Source organism: Sander lucioperca, chromosome 13 (genome assembly GCF_008315115.2).
Source record: "Sander lucioperca isolate FBNREF2018 chromosome 13, SLUC_FBN_1.2, whole genome shotgun sequence".
In the NCBI taxonomy this organism is placed as follows: domain Eukaryota; kingdom Metazoa; phylum Chordata; class Actinopteri; order Perciformes; family Percidae; genus Sander; species Sander lucioperca.
Window position 1 is genome coordinate 28,191,054 of NC_050185.1, and position 20,322 is coordinate 28,211,375.

Here is a 20,322-nt window from a genome sequence, read left to right on the forward strand (position 1 = left end):
CGCACCCCTTTCTCCCCCTCTCCCTCTCTCTCTCTCTGCGCACCGAGCTCCGCCTGATCTTCTGAGAACGGTGACGCTGTTATCAACCGAGTACTGATTGGTCGGTAGGCGGTGCTTTTACACCGGTTGATCTCTAATCTCCAACATAACCTACTCCCGAGCAGGTTAGGTGTTCAGCATAAGTTACCACGGTGATTGAACCCGGTAACAAGTGATCCACCTTCGTGATACAGAAAACCCTGGGTTGAACCTGAAGTTAGCTCGTTAACGCCAAATCTTGCTTCGTAGTACAGGCCTCAGATCGGCCCATCTGAGCTTTCATTTTCTCAAAGGCAGAGCAGGATACCCAGGGCTCGGTTTACACCTATCACCATTTTTAGTCACTGGGAGACCATAGGCAGGCTATGGGAACTCATATTAATGTTAAAAAACCTCATAAAGTGACATTTTCATGCCATGGCACCTTTAAACTAACACGGCCAAACCAAAATATCTCACCAACATTCTCGTTTACTGGTAGTTGCCATGGTAACGTTAGTAGCTTAGTCTCAGAGAACGAGATGTCATGACCCAATCAGGAGAAGAAACATTGGCGTCAGTGTCGGTGCTGCCAAAGGTCTGTTTGCGGCCGTTGAGACTGCAACACAACCCTGCAGACTCCAAACCAAAACGGGTCAGAAGTGTTTCCAAATGGCTCCAGTTTAGAGGCTCTGAAGTGCCAGAGCAGTGTGAATACGAGGCGTAAAACATATTTGTTTTTAAAACCAAAACGTAGCAATGTAAATGTAGCCTTAGAATCTCAGCCTTAACTTTGGCACCTCATTTTTAGCATCAGAGTGGACAGCCTCTTTCTAGCCTTCTGGTTAATGATTGGGCTCCTGCAAGATCTCAAAGGTCAGCTGCGTGATGTGCCGCCATGCCTGTTGGATGTGTCTTGAGTCGGTAGTGCGTGCGCAGATGGCGAAGCGCAGGACAAAGCGGCCGGAGAGATGGCAGGGCACCAGGTGGATCTCTCTGCTCTCGGTGATCCTTTTAAGCAGGAGCTCAGTCAGCTGATTGGAGCCCTGAGAGGAGGGGGCAAAGACGAAATAAAGCTCACGTTGTTTGGATCCACAAAAGCCAGGATTTTGGTCTTGCCTACTAGACACTATACGTATACTATAGGTTACATATATTCACTGAATGATCGTGAAGATTTGAAATGAATATTTAATTTCCTTTAAACATACACATATATATATAGATAGATAGAGGTAACTGAATATTGATGAAGTACCCTTATATGGGCACATGTGGGTGTAGTCAAATACTTTTTTTACCTATGTATGTATGAGTAAGTTCTTTTTTTTTTCTTATTTCTAATAAATATTTGTTTTTTATTCCTCTTATTTAAAGTGGGGAAACGAAAAATAGGAGAGTTTTGTGACCATTTTGGTTTTTAAACAATGTTAATTTCACTAAGCGTATTGTTACAACTTTATGTAACCAACAACAAGAAAGAACTGGCAATGTCATGTATGTATGCAACACTCCGAAAATAATATTAATTTAAAAAAATGGTTTTACAGGGTAATTCATAGAAAAATAGGACTGGATGCACTTAACTCATGTAGATACTTAGAAAGCTTTGAATGCTAGGTGCTGAATCCTAAAACGTGAACAATCATGAATAAAGCTACTATAGGACAGCACTCCAATTTGATAGTTTATTGCCACACAACGGACGTTTCGGGCAGCGCCCTTCCTCAGCGTGTGCACAGGCAAATGCAAACAATACTCCACACACACACACACAGGGTTTAATTATACAACCAATACTGCGCAGGCGGAGTCAATCATCCCCAATTAGAACATCAATCCCAACGGAGGGAGCCCCAACCAATCCAGATCAGGGTTAGTAAACACAAACCCGGCTGGATGGCTCTATGCCTACAATTACTTCCTATCAGACACAAAAGCAGTGCAGAGATTAAAGATTAAAGTTTGGATAGTTGGATGGATAGTTGAAGAACTGTAGAAATAGCAAGGATATTTGATGTTTAATCTCTGCACTTCTTTTGTGTCTGATAGGAAGTAATTGTAGGCATAGAGTCATCTCCTGGAGTGCCAATGTTAAGTCTGTTCTCTTTCTGTAAAAAACAAAACAAAATTATTTGGGTCCATGTATAACCCTTGTGTTGTCCTCGGGTCAAATTTGACCCATTTCAAAGTGTTTTATATCAGAAATATGGATTTCTTTCAACCAAATTGCCCCAAAAATAGCATGGATGGTTCCATACAACGTTCTTCAGGTAAAATTAATGATTACTTTCATTGAATTTTTTGGGTGTTTTATTTAATCTTATAGCATTTGAATTTTTGTTTTGAATGGTTTCAAAACAGTATCCGGACTAAACTTTGACATATACCCATCTTTGATCCACTCAACATCCTCTGATCTTAACTATTAGTCAAAATAATTCATAATTTCTGCCTTTTTATCTAAAAATGTATGTATAATTTGATATAAATGAGGTTTGCTGACCATGAATTTCAAGAATAAGTGTAAAACCTATTATTAAACCAGCTCAGGTTTTAAAAAAAGCGCCAAAAGCATGGAAAAGGTGACAAATACATCAGAAAAAGTGTCAAAAACATCGGAAAAGCGGGAATTCTTTTTTTTTGTTTTATGTTGATTTCATTTTTCTGGTGGGTTTCTTTGGCCTAATTATGTAGTTTGTTTTTTGTTTTTGTTTTATTCAGTTTTAGATACTAAAAATCCTTTTCCACTGCTTATTTATGGCTGGCTTTGTGTTTACTAACCCTGATCTGGATTGGTTGTGGCTCCCTCCGTTGGGATTGATGTGCTAATTTGACTGGGTATTGGAATTTTGTAAAAAGACCACACTGGATTTATCAAGTAATCGTAGTTCTATAATATTGGATGTGGTTACCTTGAGCCTGAAGCAGACCAGTCCCATGATGACCTCGGCACAGATCTCGAACCTCTTGTCTGCTCGTACCAGACTCTCAAACTCTTTGGCCAGGGCCACTTGCTGTAAAGAAAAAAAAAAAGACAAAGTAGAATTTAAATGTATTTTTTCTTTGCTAGGAAATAGGAAAGTCACAATCACTTCATCACATGTGTCCATTTCCATTTGGACATATTCTCTGAAAAGGACCAAAAACACTGTTCAAACTGTTTCAATTAAAAATGGAGAGTAAACAAAAAACAGGCTCAGGGTGAAGGGGGGGTGAAGCATGGAGAAAGAAAGGGGGAAAGGATGGGCATGGGTTTGGAGGATGTCGCCTGGCTCTGCCCTCCTACGTACTTCCGCTCAATTTTCATTTTCCTTCAGTACACCGTCTGGGTTTGCGGTATTTTCTTGGGTTTTCTCCAACCAAATCTTTGACGGTCCAATAAGCGAACAGAGGGAGTGGCTGAGAACGATGACGTTGAGGTTGTGCGCTAGTTTGAGTTGTAGTTCCGTAATGGCGGCGGAGAAAGTTGCGAGCGAAGCCGTTCGGTCCGTTGTGGCAACGCTGCCGAATATCCAGAAGTTAAAGCCCGAGCAAGAACAATCTTTGCTGAGTTTTGTTGGTGGCCATGATGTTGTGGCCCTCCTCCCCACGGGGTTCGGGAACAGTTTGATTTTCCAGCTCGCTCCGTTAGTGGAAAAGGAGTTGGCTAAGACTAACGTTAGCAATGCTAAGCCGACGTCACGACCAAACGTTAACGATTGGTTATGGCAGATCCAGAGTGGCTCTGGGCAGATCCAATAGTTTTAAACTTCAACAGAGTACCCGCCTTCAAGGAAGTTAACACTTGTCAATGGAGAGTGGCCAGACTCTCTGTACAAATGAAATGTACCAGAGTCTGGTAGGACCAGGCTAATGGACCAGAGTCTGGTAGGACCAGGCTAATGGACCAGAGTCTGGTAGGACCAGGCTAATGGACCAGAGTCTGGTAGGACCAGGCTATGGAGGATGGGCATTGGAGAAGAAATGTAGGAAAATGTTGCTATAAAAAGAAGATGCAAACCAGACATATGATGAAAAGGATATGCTAATAGAGGCAAAGATGAGGGCAGTGAAGGGACTTTAGGGGTAAGGAGGATAAGTTGGGGTGAGGCATGGGAGGGAGAAAGGGGATGGCATTTGCCATAAAGACCAGGCATATGCGATCATCAGAAGTTTTTTCCAGAAACAAAAGAGGAAGCCAGAATGCTCACCACTGTCAGCAATGTGCTAATCCTTTAGCCATTTATAACAAAGTCAGGGCATAGGCATTAATCGCCATTAAAAAAAATGTATTGTTTGACAGCCCTACTCAATATTTTTCTCATACTGTCTGTCTGAATATACCTGTATTCACCCTCTGTCTGAAACGCTCTGTTGGAGCGCCTGTCTCTTTAAGCCCCCTCCTCCTGAAGAAGCCCAGTCTGCTCTGATTGGTCAGCGTTTCTGGGTCTTTCACACTCTGTGTACTCTGCGTCTCTGCACCGCCATCAGTCGGGGATTGACTGTTACGGCACTGTAGCGGCACTTTCTACCTATATGTAGTAGAGATGGCCCGATACCATTTTTTGCCTTCCAATACCGATTCTGATACCTGAACCTGCGTATCACCCGATACCGAGTACCGATCCGATACCAGTGTGTCATATATTTTATTATGTTTTACCAACTGTATACTACTATCCCTATATGGATGTGATATTATTTCTATCTTTGTTGTCGGTCTGGCTCAGGTTAAACTCTTTGTGAAACATCAACAAACACAAACAATGAATGCCACAGAACTTTCTTTTATTCTGCAGTTTGACAGTCAGTTATAATAGAAAAAGAACATAAATAAACTACTTTAACGTAGATTTTCTTTAGGGCTTTATTACGTGGTATCAGATCGGTGCATTAACTCCAGTAGTTCCCGATACCGATATCAGCATTTTAGGCAGTATTGGAGTCGATACCGATACTGGTATCGGTATCGGAACATCTATAATATGTAGTATAGTTGTGACATCACAACCGTACAGAAGTCCTGAGGGCTCGTTTAAAGGCACAATTTCTGAATACGGGCTGTGAGCATTTCTCTGTGGATTGAGAATTTTGATACTTTCACAGTATTTATGCATAACCTCGACCTGCTTCATAATCAAAAAATACATGGATGTCTCACTTTTTACAATATGGGACCTTTAAATGAACTCTATCAGAGAGAAATGATTTGAATTTTAACCAGGAATTTAAGGGCAAAGATACATAGTGGATCATGCAGTTGGTCTCCTACCTTCCATCAGACTTTTAACACCAAATAAAACAGTAAACTGCTATATAACTTAAGCGGTTGTCTTGTAATGTGTCTCCTACCTTGCGTATATGAGCCTGCAGGCCTTGGATTCCATACATACGGAAGACAAACCACAGCTTAAGTGAGCGAAATCTTCTTCCGTGTGGAATCTGCCAATTCTGCAGAAGAGAGGAGTGGTTGTAGCTTTAACCTCTTGGAGTTTGATGCTAACCAAAATTATCTGATTTCTTGAAAAAATGAAAATGAATGATGATTCATCTTACCCTATAATCTGTGACCAGTCCTGTTGAAAGAAAAAAACTGTTAATTCCACTTTTTCAAACTATTTTAGGGTCAGTGTGCCATCTCGTCAGATCTAATAAATTATTGTACAAAAACGAAAGCAATTTCTTTTTTAAGGTTGAATCAAACGAGCTCTGACATTGAACATTATAAGCTTCAGAAAAGTATCTATTGTAAAGCTGATGTATTTGGGATTGCCTTCCAGTTAGGGCTGCAAGTAAAGATTATTTCCATTGTCGATTAATCTGTGGATTATTTTCTTGATTACTCAATTAGTTGTTTGCTCTATAAAATGTCAGAAAATGGGGAAAAATGTCGATCAGTGTTTCCCAAAGCCCAAGATGACGTCCTCAAATGTGTTGTTTTGTCCACAACTCAAAGTTGTGGACACAGTTTACTATCACAGAGGAGAGAAACTAGCCCTAACTTTTGTTGACAGAGTGCATTCCCAAAAACTCAAAAAATCAAGTCAAAAAGAACACATCCTCCCTCTTAACCCTTGTGTTGTCTTCCTGTCGACCATGCAAATTTTGTTTTTTCTGAGTCAAAATTTTTCAAAAACGTCAAAAAAGACGATGATGTCAAAAACGACGTCAAAAACGACGTCAAAAACGACGTCAAAAACGACGTCAAAAACGTTTTGGTCGTCTTTTTTTCAACACTTTTGTCGCTTTTCCTGATGTTTTTGTCACTTTTTTGATGTTTGTCACTTTCCCGGCGTTTTCAAAGCTTTTACGACATATTTTGTCACTGTTTCAGATGTTTTTATCGATTTTTTTTCTGCCCTTTATTTTACGTTTTTGTTGTTTTTTTTTCCCCACATTTGTGAAGCTTTTTCCGACATTTTTGTCACTTTTTTTGACGTTCTTTTAACAATTTTTTTCAATTCAATTTTTCAAATGCTTTAAAATTTAATTAAACACCCAAATTCAATGAATGTAGTGAACTTATTGTTTATTTTACTTGTGAAGAGCTTTGTATGGAACAATCCACATTATTTGTTTTGACAATTTGGTTGAAATAAACCGAATTTCTGATATAGAAACTTTTTGAAAATGGGTCAAATTTGACCTAAAGACAACAGGAGGGTTAAGGTCTAAAAGTCACCAACATAGAAAAACACACATCTGTCTGGTTGTCACACAGTCATCTTCATGCCTGTAATCATCTTGTTTAGGCTACACACTACATTACATTTTAAAGGGGCGCTAAGCAGTTTTGGCAATTTCGCTTTTTGCTGGCAGGTTTCTGTATAGAGCTCCCCCTACAGCTTCAGAATAGATATTTGGCAGCTCCTATGTTTACTCGTGTCTGACTCCTCTCTCGGTCAGTCTGCCGTTTCCTCTTTCTCTGTTCCTCCGACAATGCTTTCCTAGCTTTCTGCTTCTTTTTTGCCGGCTCAGCCATGACGATAGTGTGAAAAACTCCATCGCTACCTTTTACTTATAGCTAGCTGGTTCCTGTATGTGTGCAGTGCCGTGAAGCAATTTGTTACATCGCGAGACCTGATATCACGCGATACTTCCTGACGCTGAGGCCGCCGGCTTGCCGGCCGAAAGTCGCAAGGGTGGTTTTTCCGCTCACAGGCGCTATAGGGGGGAGCGAGACGACCACCATTCAACCCGAAAAAAAGTCATATAACCATTCCAATGATTCCAAAGCTGTTCAGTTAAGGTAAATTAAGCTATAAAAAAAACTGCATAGTTCCCCTTTAAGACGTTGATGCGAGGCTTCAGCAGTTATTGTTGAATCGGAAGTGTGTGGATATTGGCACACTAACCACCTTCCTCACAATGTGAACAGTAAACAGGATCACAACAGTTTAACATTGTTGTCATGATAAGCAGTAGACCCCAGGTTCATCCACCCTGATCCAGGATCACTGAGTCAAATACCTGACTCCTGGTGTTCGTGTTTCAGGTAGAACGGTTGATCACTGTGCTTGAAGACTCCAATGATGTCGTCTCTCTTCTTCACCCTGTTGATAGGTGTTGACAAGCAGCGACAAAATCTTTACGGGACTATTTAATAATGCAAAAAAATCTTTTAGATTCACACGTTGTAAAACACCTTGAACTGTGACATTTCCCTTAATACTTTTCCAGTTGAACCTTTTTGAATTTCCCTTCAGAACACAAGACAAAATAAGAGTTTACTTGCAAAATATAATGTGCAAAATAATCTTGATTACATTGTATTTTTGTCAAATCAAAATTGCGATCAAAATTTGATTAATTGCCCTGATGAAAAGGTTATAACAAAATTGTACTGTTAATAAATTGTAACCATAAACTGTGACAAATCTAGAAAAATGCATGTTTTGATAAAGTATCTGACAGAGTAATAGTTATGCATGTGCCAGATGACTAAAACAGATCACACACATATCTCAATGGCAACAGGTATCATGTCAGCAGTGACTCTGGTTTAAAGCCCAGTTTTTCTCCCTATCCCAGAATAGCACAGCAGCGCCTTCACTTCCTGAGAATACTCAGGAAAAACAACATGAATGCGATGCTGCTGGTGTCCTTTTACAGATTCACCATTGAGAGCATCCTTTCATACTGCATCTCTGTGTGGTTTGCTGCGTGTTCTGCTGCAGACAAAAAGGCTCTGCAGAGAATTATCAAGATTGCCGAAAAAAATATTGGTTGCCCCCTCCCCTCCCTGTCAGATATTGCACTCAGCCGCGCTCTCTCAAGAGCCAAGAACATCATCGAGGATATACTCATCCTGGCCACCACCTGTTTCAATTGTTACCCTCTGGTAGACGTTATAGGTCTACACAATCCAGCAGCACCAGATTTAAAAATAGCTTCTTCTCAAATGCAATAGTTTCCCTAAACAAATGTCTCCTGCACTTCGATACTTACATGTATCATTATCATTGCTCTTTTACTGTTTTTATTCTGTTTTATATGTCCTGTAAGGATTATTTATTGTATTTATTGTATGCACCCAGTGGAGTAGCGCTCCTAATTTCGCTGTATTGTAAAGTACAATGACAATAAAGGCATTCAAATAGATAAACAGTGTAGCCAGAGCTGTACCTACCGAGAAAGGTCTGGCAATGCGAGACTAGTGCTGAGTGACAGACTGAGCCAGAGGTGATGGAAAAAGGTTTTAAAAACACATGTCAAGGTTTGAAATATCTGTTTTCATCTTGTGCAGAGCATGGCTTGTTTTGTTTGCTGCTGACAGAAGAGGCAGATGGAAGGTGTAGTTCTATTTATCATGCAAATGATTGACGTGTAGATGGATATCAGTTTTAATCCTTGTGTTGTCTTCCCGTCAACCATAAACTTGTCGAAATTGAAAATTAATTTTGTAGCCACTTTTTGTTGCTGTTTTTGTCACTTTCTTCAACATTTTTTTTTAAAATTCATGGTCAATCAACCTAATTTAAATGACATTTTATCCTTAATTTTCTAGTTTAAAAAAAGCAGAAATTATGAATTATTTTGACTAATAGTTAAGATCAGATGATGTTGAGTGGATCACAGACTGGTTTATGTCAAAGTTTAGTCAGGATACTGTTTTAAAATATTTTTTTTCAAGTGCTATAAAATTGAATAAAACACCCAAAATTCAATGGAAGTAATCATTAATGTTAACTGCGAAGAATGTTCTATGGGTTCCATACAACGTACACCCATGCATCCATGATATTTTTGGGAAATTTGGTTGAAAGAAACCCATATTTCTGATATAAAAAACTTGGGGTTAAATGGACGACTCATTGTTACTTTATGTGACCATGAGTCACTTGGAGGTAAATGGTTAATGTTCTGATAAATTACAAAAGACAGAAGGTACTAGAAAAATATTGATAGGCTAACTCTCCTTTTGTTAAACAGGTCTTTGTGTCACACAGTATATTCACATGCATAACTTACCACATTGTGGAGCAGTCAAAGTTGGTTAAAAGCCATTTGTGTGGGTTGAAGTTGAAAGAGTCTGCAAACTTTAAAAGAAAAAACAAAATTATCTGAACTAAAGTAGGCACTTTATTAGAAATACAAAAGAGGAACATCCAGCCGACATCTTGCAGAGCTTAAGGAAAATAACCATTTCCTGGCAGGGTTTATTCAAAGAGAGACAACCCTTTCCTAATTTGTTCTCATCTGACTGTGGGCTATCTTTTTTAATATACTTTTCTGTCCCGGACGAAACGTCATTTTTATGTGGAAGACGCAAGATAATTTAATAATTATAATATGACCGCTTGGTGAACCTACTGTAGGAACCTAACTCACATCTAAACAACTATCGCTTTGTGTTGTTGGCCAGATAAAATGACAGGGAAAAGAAAAACAGAAACAGAATTTTTTGGCGCACAAAGGGAGATACAATATTAGCCTGATATCAGTTCACACACAAATCGCTGTGTTAGTTGTAGTGGGTGACTTACTCTCCGACAAGCAATGAAACAATCTAAGTCATGATTGTAATCATAGCGGACTCATGGAAAAAATACATTCGTTGTCATCATTTTTTTGTCTTGATTAATTTATTAATGACTCAGTATCATCTGTATTAGAGAAAATAATCACTTCATCTGATGTTTAAAGTGAATAAAATAGCCTTACCATCCTACACATATTAGGCTGATACACATATTCTAAACAACAAATTTGGCTGTGTTATTTTGTGTCCCCCCACAAATTGCTCTTGAGAAATGTTATGTTACATCTAACAACTGTTAGATGAAAGTTATGCCTATGGGTTGTCTTGTCGTTCACCAGCAACATGTATCCATGCAGGTGGATGCACACTTCAAGTTCAGTTCAGCTCCAAGATCAAGGTTGAAATCCTACCATGTTGTACTGTTCATGCACTTTATGAACTTGCATATTTGTACACACCTCAACGCCATTCAACAAAGGCCTAAATTCTGGACAGATGAATGCACTCCCTGCATACGCTGCATCAATGTGCATCCACATATTTTCCTTATTACCTAGAATGGACAAGAAACATAGAGGTTAACATCTGTAAAATAATTACTTTTGTCAATCAAGATTTAAAACTATGATGCATGAATTTCAAATACTAACACATTAATCCATTAATTGAAGTTATTTTTTGCTGGGTATAATTGAAGAATCGTTAAAGCTGAATACTGAAGGAAGTTAATACTGGATATTTGGAAAACTGACTGAATGCATCCTTTTTTGTTTGTTGTTTCTCAATCACACACACTCAAGTGGAATACTTGGTTGCAGGACATTGCAGTTTCTTTCATACTCCCTGACTCCCTATTGATTTGGATTTCCCTTCCTAGCATCTTGGTCCTTCCTAAATAATAAAAAAATAACACTTTTTACAGACAAGGTCACAAAGCCTGATCTTTTCAAGGCTCCATATGTCAGAATAAGAACCTTAAAATGAATCCTGTTGATGATGATCAGTTGTAGATGCTCCAGGGATGATATGCTGAAGCAGGTGAAAAAGGAATCGTAGTAGTCTAGCCGAGATGATACTGTATAAAACCGTGAATGATCATCTCTTGCTCAGAATGTGATACAACAGACCTAAGTCTTATCTGCATTGAGTTGTAAAACGTTATTTGCCATCCAGTCCTTAATAGGCATCAGACAATTGTGCAAAACAGTCAGTTTATCAGTCTCATCAGGCTTAAAATCGACATACAACAGGATATCATCAGCATAACATATAATATGAGAACAAAGTGTTTGTTGTACAGCTAATAAAACCAACAGGGCTTTACAATCCTTTTCCTGTTGTAAAACAATATATATATAAATATCTACTGTGTGTTGATGCGACAGAAGACTCACATATGGGCCCCAGCTCGGTGATGTGATCAAAACCACATGAGGGAGTCGTGCCAAGGGTCGCACACAACTGAAAGACAGACAAATTACTAACACCCTGAAGTGCTTTGTAACCCATGCCATTTTCTATTTTCACTGTCAAAACAATGACAGTTTTAAATTCACAGTCATTGCAGCTACTGTAACATATTGCTTTTATACAAGCAGACACAGATGTCATTTTTTATTCAAACTTAGATCTGGATATCACTTTCGATACACAGACTATTCAGAACTGCAGGACTATTGCAGCCTCCTGAATATTGTTCACTGATTGTGATCTGTGGGTCCAGCTGAGACAGGAATTATTGTCCCTAACCAGATAGACATGAATTAGGTTCAGCACTAACGATGTTATCCTTCAGCAGAAGCCTTGGGGTGTGCACAGTGGCATCACACACGTTGTATCATTGTTGCTGTGTGAGCGGTTGTGTAGGTGGTTGTATAAAATGTACATACATAGCAATTAATGATAATTAATTACAAAGAAAATTTACAATATCTAATGTTGGGCATGTATGTGTCTGTCTATGTGTGTTACCACTGTGATGGTTTGATGGATGGATGCTATTTTTTCTTACATAGAAAGGGATGAGTCCAGCTGCTTTGTCCTCCTCCAGCATCTTCTTAAACATGCCCCCTCCGACAGCATAGTTGTCATCTGTAGGAACCTTCTTCATCAGCACTCCTCCAATCAGAGAAGCCCGCTCCACTGAGGAATGAGCCTTAGGAGGAAATATATGCAACATTTCTGAGAAACGCAATTTAAGCAAATTGTTAGATTGCAGGATTAAATCGCCTCCCGCTTTCGGTAAGAAGATCAATCTTAATGGCTAATTTCATATTCATGGATACTAAATGTGGTGAAATTATTTGTTAGAATTTGTTAGTTAGGATGGGATAGTGTTCATGTCAAACCTTATCAAGCCTTAAACCATAAAATGTAAGTTTTTAATGTCAAACAACATTTAAACTACAGTCAGGACTTTTTTGTCAAATTTTTAGCAAATGTGCTCTTTTATAAAAATAAAAAAAACTACTGCTGGAAAATAAGAGCCTGCACCGACCTCAAAGATTCATTGATCAATGATATATTTCTGATCATCTACAATAGATTACTATGAAAACCGAAATGCATATATACTTTAGACATATACACCCGGATATATTAGAACGGTGTTCTTAAATAGAAACAAAATACACTGCTCTCCCTGTAAAGGTCTGTGTGGCCCTCAGGCGACTCCCTAACCCAATCACAGAGTCAGGTTGGTATTAAACCTGATCAGACCTAATGCCTCTGTCTCACTAAATTACTGGAAAACTATTTCATTGTTGCTGATGTTACCTTTAATGATCTGAGTTCACATGGCCAAGTTGTTGGGTAAGACCGTCTACACAAGTCAACATATTTGCAGATAACAACCTCGCCTAGGTACCTTGAATGCCTTTTTTTAACTAAAATAGTTAAGTAATATCTGAAAATAGTAAATAACAAAACTGTATGTGTGAAGTCAGGAATAGGGATGTAACGGTTACCGGTGTAACGGTAAACCACGATACAAATGTTGACGATAACAATTACCGTTTTCATTTAAAATATCATTATTATCACGGTGGATTACCATGGTATGGAAATCCTGTGTTTAATCCTTCCCAGCTTCATCTGAGTCTCCTGAAGTTGCCGCGCAGGCGCACTGCGTAGCCTACAACATGCGTTTCTTGAAGTTGGAATCATGGCGGAAGGAGGAGATGACAGCACTCAGGACATTTATCAGCCCTCTAAGAGGACTAAGTCTGAAGCATGGGCATATTTTGGTTATTATAAGAATGTTGGAAATGTTCCTGACAAATAAACTGTTTACATGCTGAACCCTTGTTCTTTTGATGTTAAAAGTTCAAAGCACTTTTGATAAGGTTTTGCCTATATTTTTGTAATATAATAAACACTTACACTTTTTGAAACTATTTCAGCTTGTGTAGGCCTATCAATGCTTTCTGAACATATTGAAAACACTTTTAAAAATACCGCGATTGGTCACTATAACCGTGAGGTTAAATTTTCATACCGTTACATCCCTAGTCAGAAATGTGGGTAAAGTTCTGCATTAAATAGGACATACATGTACATACAATTGAAAATAAGTATCTTTTTGTTCTCACTTGCTCTGAGGTATACGCCACCAGTTTGGGGAGGATTTCCGCCTCTGATTGTCCGGGGTTGGAAGCCTGGACTTGTTGGATTGCTTTACAGCGGGCAGCAAGCACTGACATCAGGGTTGCCTCACTGGCTGTGCTCTGTTGGAGAATAAGAGGAAACTTGTAAAGCAATGCCTCTCCACTCAAACCAAATTTGAATGTTGCCTGTATCAGTGTTGTAATGTAACTAATTGTAAATACTTTGTTACTGTACTTAAATAAAATGTTCAGGTATCTGTACTTTACTTTGTTATTTATATTTCTGAAAACTTTTACTTTTACTATGTCCTGTAAGGATTATTTATTGTATTTATTGTATGCACCCAGTGGAGTAGCGCTCCTAATTTTGCTGCATTGTAAAGTACAATGACAATAAAGCCATTCAAATAGATAAACAGTGTAGCCAGAGCTATACCTACCGAGAAAGGTCTGGCAATGCGAGACTAGTGCTGAGTGACAGACTGAGCCAGAGGTGATGGAAAAAGGTTTTAAAAACACATGTCAAGGTTTGAAATAACTGTTTTCATCTTGTGCAGAGCATGGCTTGTTTTGTTTGCTGTAATGTTTTACATTACAATTCCTGAATAAAATGAATACTTTTACTCCACTACATTTCCCCTAAGCATCTTCATTACTCCTTAAGGAAGCCACCATTAAGTTCATAATCAAAGGTTTTTACTTTTACTTCTAATAATTAAGTTAATATAATATCAGATAATTACTTTTCATACAGTAAATACCAGATATTTCAAGACGTTTACTCAAGTAATATCCTAAAAGGCGACTCTAACTTCTACCAAGTTAATTTTCTTGCAAGACACTTTTACTCAAGTATTGCTTTCAAGTACTTTATACAAGACTTGTATGACCTGTATTTAGAAAAGCAAAAAAATCAAATATGTGGAGTATTTCAGGAAGCAAGCAACTCTGATTTGTTACAGTAGGCTGATCTTGTGAACTTATGTAGACATGACTCAAATTATGGTTCAGAAACTCCATGGTTCAGAAACTATTCTTGTGAGTGGCTGAATTACGACAGCAGTACAGAACAAATGTACTGCAGCGCAATATTGTTTTATAGTTCTATTATATTGTTTTATATAGTGCAGTATTGATTTTGTTAATAACTTGACAGCACTTAAATGTGTATTCTTAATAAGTTCATGAGTGATTCTTGTGCATTTCCTGTATTTTATCTTTATGAGGCAAAAATATTGGCTGGTAAAAAGCCTGTGTGGGTAGTGGATTTTAAAATCCACCTGCCACAGTGGCTGGTCCTGCATACAGTTACACACAAACCTTTTGCAAACAAACACACACACACAGACTGTGCTATCTGATTGCGGACCCCATAATGTAATAAAGACAAACACACACACACACACACACACACACACACACACACACACACACACACACACACACACACACACACACACACACACACACACGCACACACCCGAGCGTAACCTTTGATCTCACTGGTAGGAATGAGTTGATCACTTATCATTAACCAGCTTTACATGTACAGTATGTTGCCAACTGATATCTCTGATCTTTGTCACCCCCGCATTTTAAATAAAAAAATAAAAATGTGAGGACCTGCTTGTTTATTAATGTATCACCAATCCAAAAAAGACTTCACCATGGATGAACTGATGTTGGAAATAAAGTAAACAGTTACTTATTATATCAACAGCTGATTAATATGGTTTAGGGGCACTCAGTTGTGAGTCCTAGTTCATATAAGTCTATAAAATTGGCTTTACAAATGTTTCAAACCACGGAAGAGTATACATGTTAGCAGATATGGGTTTGACTCCTTGGACTGCCTGCGGCGAGGCATAAAGACACAAAGACACCCACCTGAATTACACCTCCTCCTTGGCCATGAGTCCCGGCTATAAAATGCTCAGGCAGCTTCAGCATCTTCCCCAGCCAATCTAACATCACTATCTCCAGCTCTGTAATGACTGGGTTGGAAGCCTGGAAACACATACCCAAAATACAAATCTCAAAAGTTTTGTGTTTGTGTATAAATAAATGAAGTACAGAGTTAGATACAGAGACACAGCAAAGTGTTTGTTACCCAGGTGAATCCCATTCCGCCAATGGCTCCACACAACATGTCGGCCAACATGGCAGGGTAAGAGCTAGCAGTTGGAAAGTAGGCATAAAAGTATGGGCTGTGCCAGTGGGTGACCTGGAAAAACAGAAAACATGCAATACTTTAAAATAGGGATGTCACAATTCTCAAAATCCACGATTCAATTTGGCTTTAGATTTTGAGATCATGATTCGATTCAATTTTTGATTTAAATATTTATAATATTTTTCCAGCACTGAAGGCTATGCCACAATAAGAGCCACTAGATGGCAGAAGGGTTTACAACAACAGTTTGAGTTTCTCAGAGTTTACAAGGTGCACCTGAATGCACCATGAAGTCCCGTGCCACACATGCTTTCCGTTCGTTGTCTACATAACTTACGGGGAAGGCAAAATGTTGCCACACGCAGGAGGATTTTCCAGTTCTGTTGTTTCTCAGTCATCTCGGACTCCGGCAGTGGCCATGGAGTTTGGAAAAGTGCAACTGCAGGCTACCGGTAAGCTAACTTTACCCTGTGTCTTTAGCTGCATGCTTCCGCCAGTACGTGTGTTGTTTTTTTCTTCGGACGCTCGCAAGTAGGGTGGTGAGAAAAAGATATACTGAATCTGAGTCTGAATCGCCGATCCTGCTTTCGATTTCGATGATCGAAATTGAAAGCTCATTTCGATCGATTTTCGATTTAGAATCAAAATTGTGACACCCCTACTTTAAAACAAGAACAAACTTATTTTGTCAATCGGAACAAGGGGTTGCCAAAATCATTGTTTACTATATTACAGTTTTAGTAATAGTGAAAAATTCTCCTCACTCTCCACAGCAGGTGTTTTCCATGACTGGCACTTCTTTAGCAACAACAGAATTAGTCGGTGAAATACACTGCTGTTGTTTTTGGTTGTAATGTAAACCTGTTTACACAATGTGATCGACTTCTTAGAGCATGCTTTTTTCAGTACTGTGTACTGACTTATAAATCACTTTTGAGTAGTGTGGATCAACGGAAGTACATTTCCAGGATAAACCTGACGTCCCTCCCCTTCAGGTATCTGTGTGTTGCCGTTCTTAAAGTCCCTTCAATATCGTTCATATTCCTTCACTGCGGCATCATTGTGTATGCAGCTATCATTTTGTTGTGTCATTGTGGTGTCTTTCTAGAGAGTAATAAATGGGTTACACTTTACTTGAAGGTATCTACATAAGAGTGACATGACACTGTCATGAACGTGTCATAAACATTATAAACAAGTCATAAACGTTTATGACATAACGCTTCTTTTAGTAAGTGTCATCAAGTTATGGTTATGGTTAGGGTTAGGGTTCATGTGTCATAACTGTGTCATGACAGTGTCATGTGTTCATGACACTGTCATGTCACTCTCATGTAGATACCTTCAAGTAAAGTGTTACCTATAAATGTTTTAAATACAAAGTTGTTGCCTTATTTCACCAAGCTGAGCTAATTTTCTCTACACTTATCTGAATGAGTTACACTGTCAGAAGAGCACAAGATAAACTGTGCATCGACAACGCCATTGTGTCCATTAAAAAACCCACAAAAGTATAAGCTCACCCCTGGCATTATGACCCTCTCCACATCTTTAATAACATCTTCATAATTCTCAGGCTCCAGTGGGGCTTCAGTGGGGATCAGGGAACGAAGATACCCTGGTTTCACATCGGGGTAGACCGGCCGCTGTTCGATGTTCGCCAGGTAGTTGGCCATGTAGTCTACCATCTCCTTCCCTCTGCGTCGAAACTCTGCTGCATCCATGGCACCACTGGAATACAGAACAGAAACACATCATACCTCAACCTTTTTAATGATTTCTCACATAAAATGTGCGTAACCTTTGATCTCGCTGGTAGGAAAGAGTTGCATCATGATGCCAACTGATAACTGAACGTGGTAACGGCCACGTGTATGTGTTGCATATTGTTTTTGTCATGAAAATAAATACAACTAAAATGATGCCAAGTGAGGACCTGTGTGTTTGATAATTATCACTCCAAAAAAGACTTCACCATGGATGAACTAGTCTGGCTCAGCAGAAGTACATTTAGCCAGTCTTATCATAGGTTAGTTTCTTTTCACTTTATGGACTAGCAGGATTAGAAAAGCTGGATAGCAAAAAACATTTCTACATCTAAAACGAGTTTAGAGTCTACTTGTATAGACCGTTATAAACTCATTCTCTCATAATGCAACGTGCAAAAGGACAGTTTCATAAAACCTAGTCAACATCGAGGTACAAATTAATGATTAAGGAAAAGATGCAGCAACATTTATGAGCCTATTTGTTAAGTGCAAAACAGGAACAAGACATACATTGTAGAATAATATATTAACTTGTAGAATAAAGCTGTTGTACAACAATACATTAATTACAATGTAACAAAACAATATTGCCATACAAATTACTGGCATAGTGCATATTCAAATGGCACAACATAGTGTATGAACATTGCTCCTGGTTCTACACTACGTCCTTGTCATTCAACGCGTGTTTACCCAGCATGTGTCTTTCCCTTGTTGAGAAGCAGAGCCCTTAACCTTATCTTAAATAGGATTAGATATGTTTGTGTGTGCATGTGCGTGCATACTTACATTTTTAAATGAGAGCTTCAGATGGTGGATCTTCTCGTCTTTAGTGTTCACAAACAAACAGAGAGCGAGACAGACAGGCAGGTGGTGAGTGTGATTGTGTGTGTAAGCAGGACAAGAGACATTTGCTCCTTTTATCTTGTCACTAACCACCCCCACTACACCATCAGCAGCTGGGCCAGCCAATGGGAACGGGGCTCATGGCTAATACAAGAAATTATTTCTTTATTACTTTTTTGTTAAACTTTTGTATGTTGTAATAACGTGAAAACATCTTGTAAAAATGAAGAAAATATCGTGTTATACAAGAAAATATCTTGTTATAATGTGAAAATATCTTGTTATAACATGAAAATATCTTGTAAAAACATGAAAATATCGTGTTATACAAGAAAATATATTGTTATAACGTGAAAATGTCTTGTTAAAACATGAAAATATCGTGTTATACAAGAAAATATCTTGTTATAACGTGAAAATATCTTGTTAAAACATGAAAATATCTTGTTAAAACATGAAAATATCGTGTTATACAAGAAAATATCTTGTTATAACGTGAAAATATCTTGTTATAACGTGAAAATATCTTGTAAAAACATGAAAATATCTTGTTATAACATGAAAATATCGTGTTATACAAGAAAATATCTTGTTATAACGTGAAAATATCTTGTAAAAACATGAAAATATCTTGTTATAACTTGAAAATATCGTGTTATACAAGAAAATATCTTGTTATAACGTGAAAATATCTTGTTATAACGTGAAAATATCTTGTAAAAACATGAAAATATCGTGTTATACAAGAAAATAACTTGTTATATTGTGAAAATATCTTGTTAAAACATGAAAATATCTTGTTATAACGTGAAAATATCTTGTTATAACGTGAAAATATCTTGTTATACAAGAAAATATCTTGTTATAACCTGAAAATATCTTGTTAAAACGTAAAAAAACAACTTGTTTTAACAATAAACTTTTCACGTAATATGGTACGTTTTTATTTTTTGCCATGGCAGCAATACCCTTCCGTACATACATACACAGACATATTGCAAGTACATGCAAAACTAACATACCATTACTGGAATCCAAATGTCTTTTGTCAAAAGTCACTGGTTTGATAAAACATTTATTTTCCTGAGAGGATTTCATGAGAAGTCACATAAATAATTGATTAAAAATAAGAAACCCAGCTCCTATCCTCTCTGTTGGCCCGCCAGCATCTCTCTGCAGTGGGAGCCATGGTGGAGTTGGTTACATGAAGTGAATTATGTATCGCCTCATTCCAAGCATGAGCTCACCAAGCAACAAGGCAAGAAAACATGCTACCAGTGTTGGGAATTCACTGGAGGAAAGATTCAAATACTCTTTTTTTGTTGTTCATGACGGGTGAAATTGTGCATAGAAAATATTTTGAACACAAGTGTGTGTGCTTCACAACCTTTGCCGCCACACACGTACACACACGGGGATGAAAGAATGGGATGTCGTGATGCTTCCTTTCATTTGTTTTTAATGTCAGTTGTCGGTCAACGCGCAGGGGCGGCCCGGCGGAGGCCCAGATCGAGAAACAAATAGAAATCAGAAGCCAGTTGTGTGGGGAGCGCCTCAGGGTGTTATTCATTTCCTTTTAACTTTTCCATTGTTTTTCTCTCTCTCACTCTCCCTGTCTTTCCGTAATGCCAGTGTGCTGTCACAAAATGGTGTTAGCTCCCAAATGAAATCTTCGGCACAAACAGCACAGAGCAGGCCTGCCTGCTGGCTGCCACTGGATGCTTTGCCCTTGAGAAAAACAAATCCAGACACAAAACACTTTATTAGCTCTTTGGACAGCCTCCAACAAAGCCAAACACCTCTTTTTTTCCCCCAGAAAAAAAAGCTCACAGTCTTTATCTGTCTGACAGGGATCTGTTTTTAAAAGAAAAGTAAGAAAGTCACAGAAACAAAAGCACTTAAGCGCTTGTGTGTTCTTGTTGCAGGTCAATATTTCAGTTGATTTAG

The 20,322-nt window shown here is 38.4% G+C and overlaps 1 protein-coding gene across 2 annotated transcripts; it reads right to left on the reverse strand.

Moving 5' to 3' along the window:
- Positions 1-606: 606 nt before the first annotated feature.
- On the reverse strand, positions 607-18,449 carry LOC116055886 (aromatic-L-amino-acid decarboxylase-like). Of its 2 annotated transcripts, none has more exons than XM_036008798.1 (14): positions 18,319-18,449; positions 17,284-17,496; positions 15,698-15,811; positions 15,475-15,594; positions 13,573-13,707; positions 11,994-12,137; positions 11,377-11,443; positions 10,441-10,535; positions 9,472-9,539; positions 7,471-7,553; positions 5,557-5,576; positions 5,353-5,451; positions 2,934-3,035; positions 607-1,064 (listed from the first exon to the last, which is right to left on the reverse strand). In XM_036008798.1, the coding sequence occupies exons 2-14, from the start codon at positions 17,482-17,484 to the stop codon at positions 864-866; spliced, it is 1,449 nt and encodes a 482-aa protein (XP_035864691.1). In that variant the 5' UTR covers positions 17,485-17,496; positions 18,319-18,449; the 3' UTR covers positions 607-863. The 2 variants fall into 2 exon arrangements, with proteins under 2 accessions (XP_035864691.1, XP_031163797.1); XM_031307937.2 differs by having other exon boundaries at positions 17,284-17,491; positions 18,319-18,433.
- Between the last annotated feature and the right edge of the window lie 1,873 nt (positions 18,450-20,322).

What these genes read in the sequence shown, in the direction of transcription:
- LOC116055886 (XM_036008798.1), bottom strand. Translation starts at nt 17,484, where the DNA reads ATGGATGCAGCAGAGTTTCGACGCAGAGGGAAGGAGATGGTAGACTAC. An exon ending in TGGCGTATACCTCAGAGCAA is followed by an intron (nt 12,138 to 13,572) that starts GTGAGAACAAAA and finishes TTTCCTCCTAAG; the next exon opens with GCTCATTCCTCAGTGGAGCG. An exon ending in TTTGACTGCTCCACAATGTG is followed by an intron (nt 7,554 to 9,471) that starts GTAAGTTATGCA and finishes ACCTATCAACAG; the next exon opens with GGTGAAGAAGAGAGACGACA.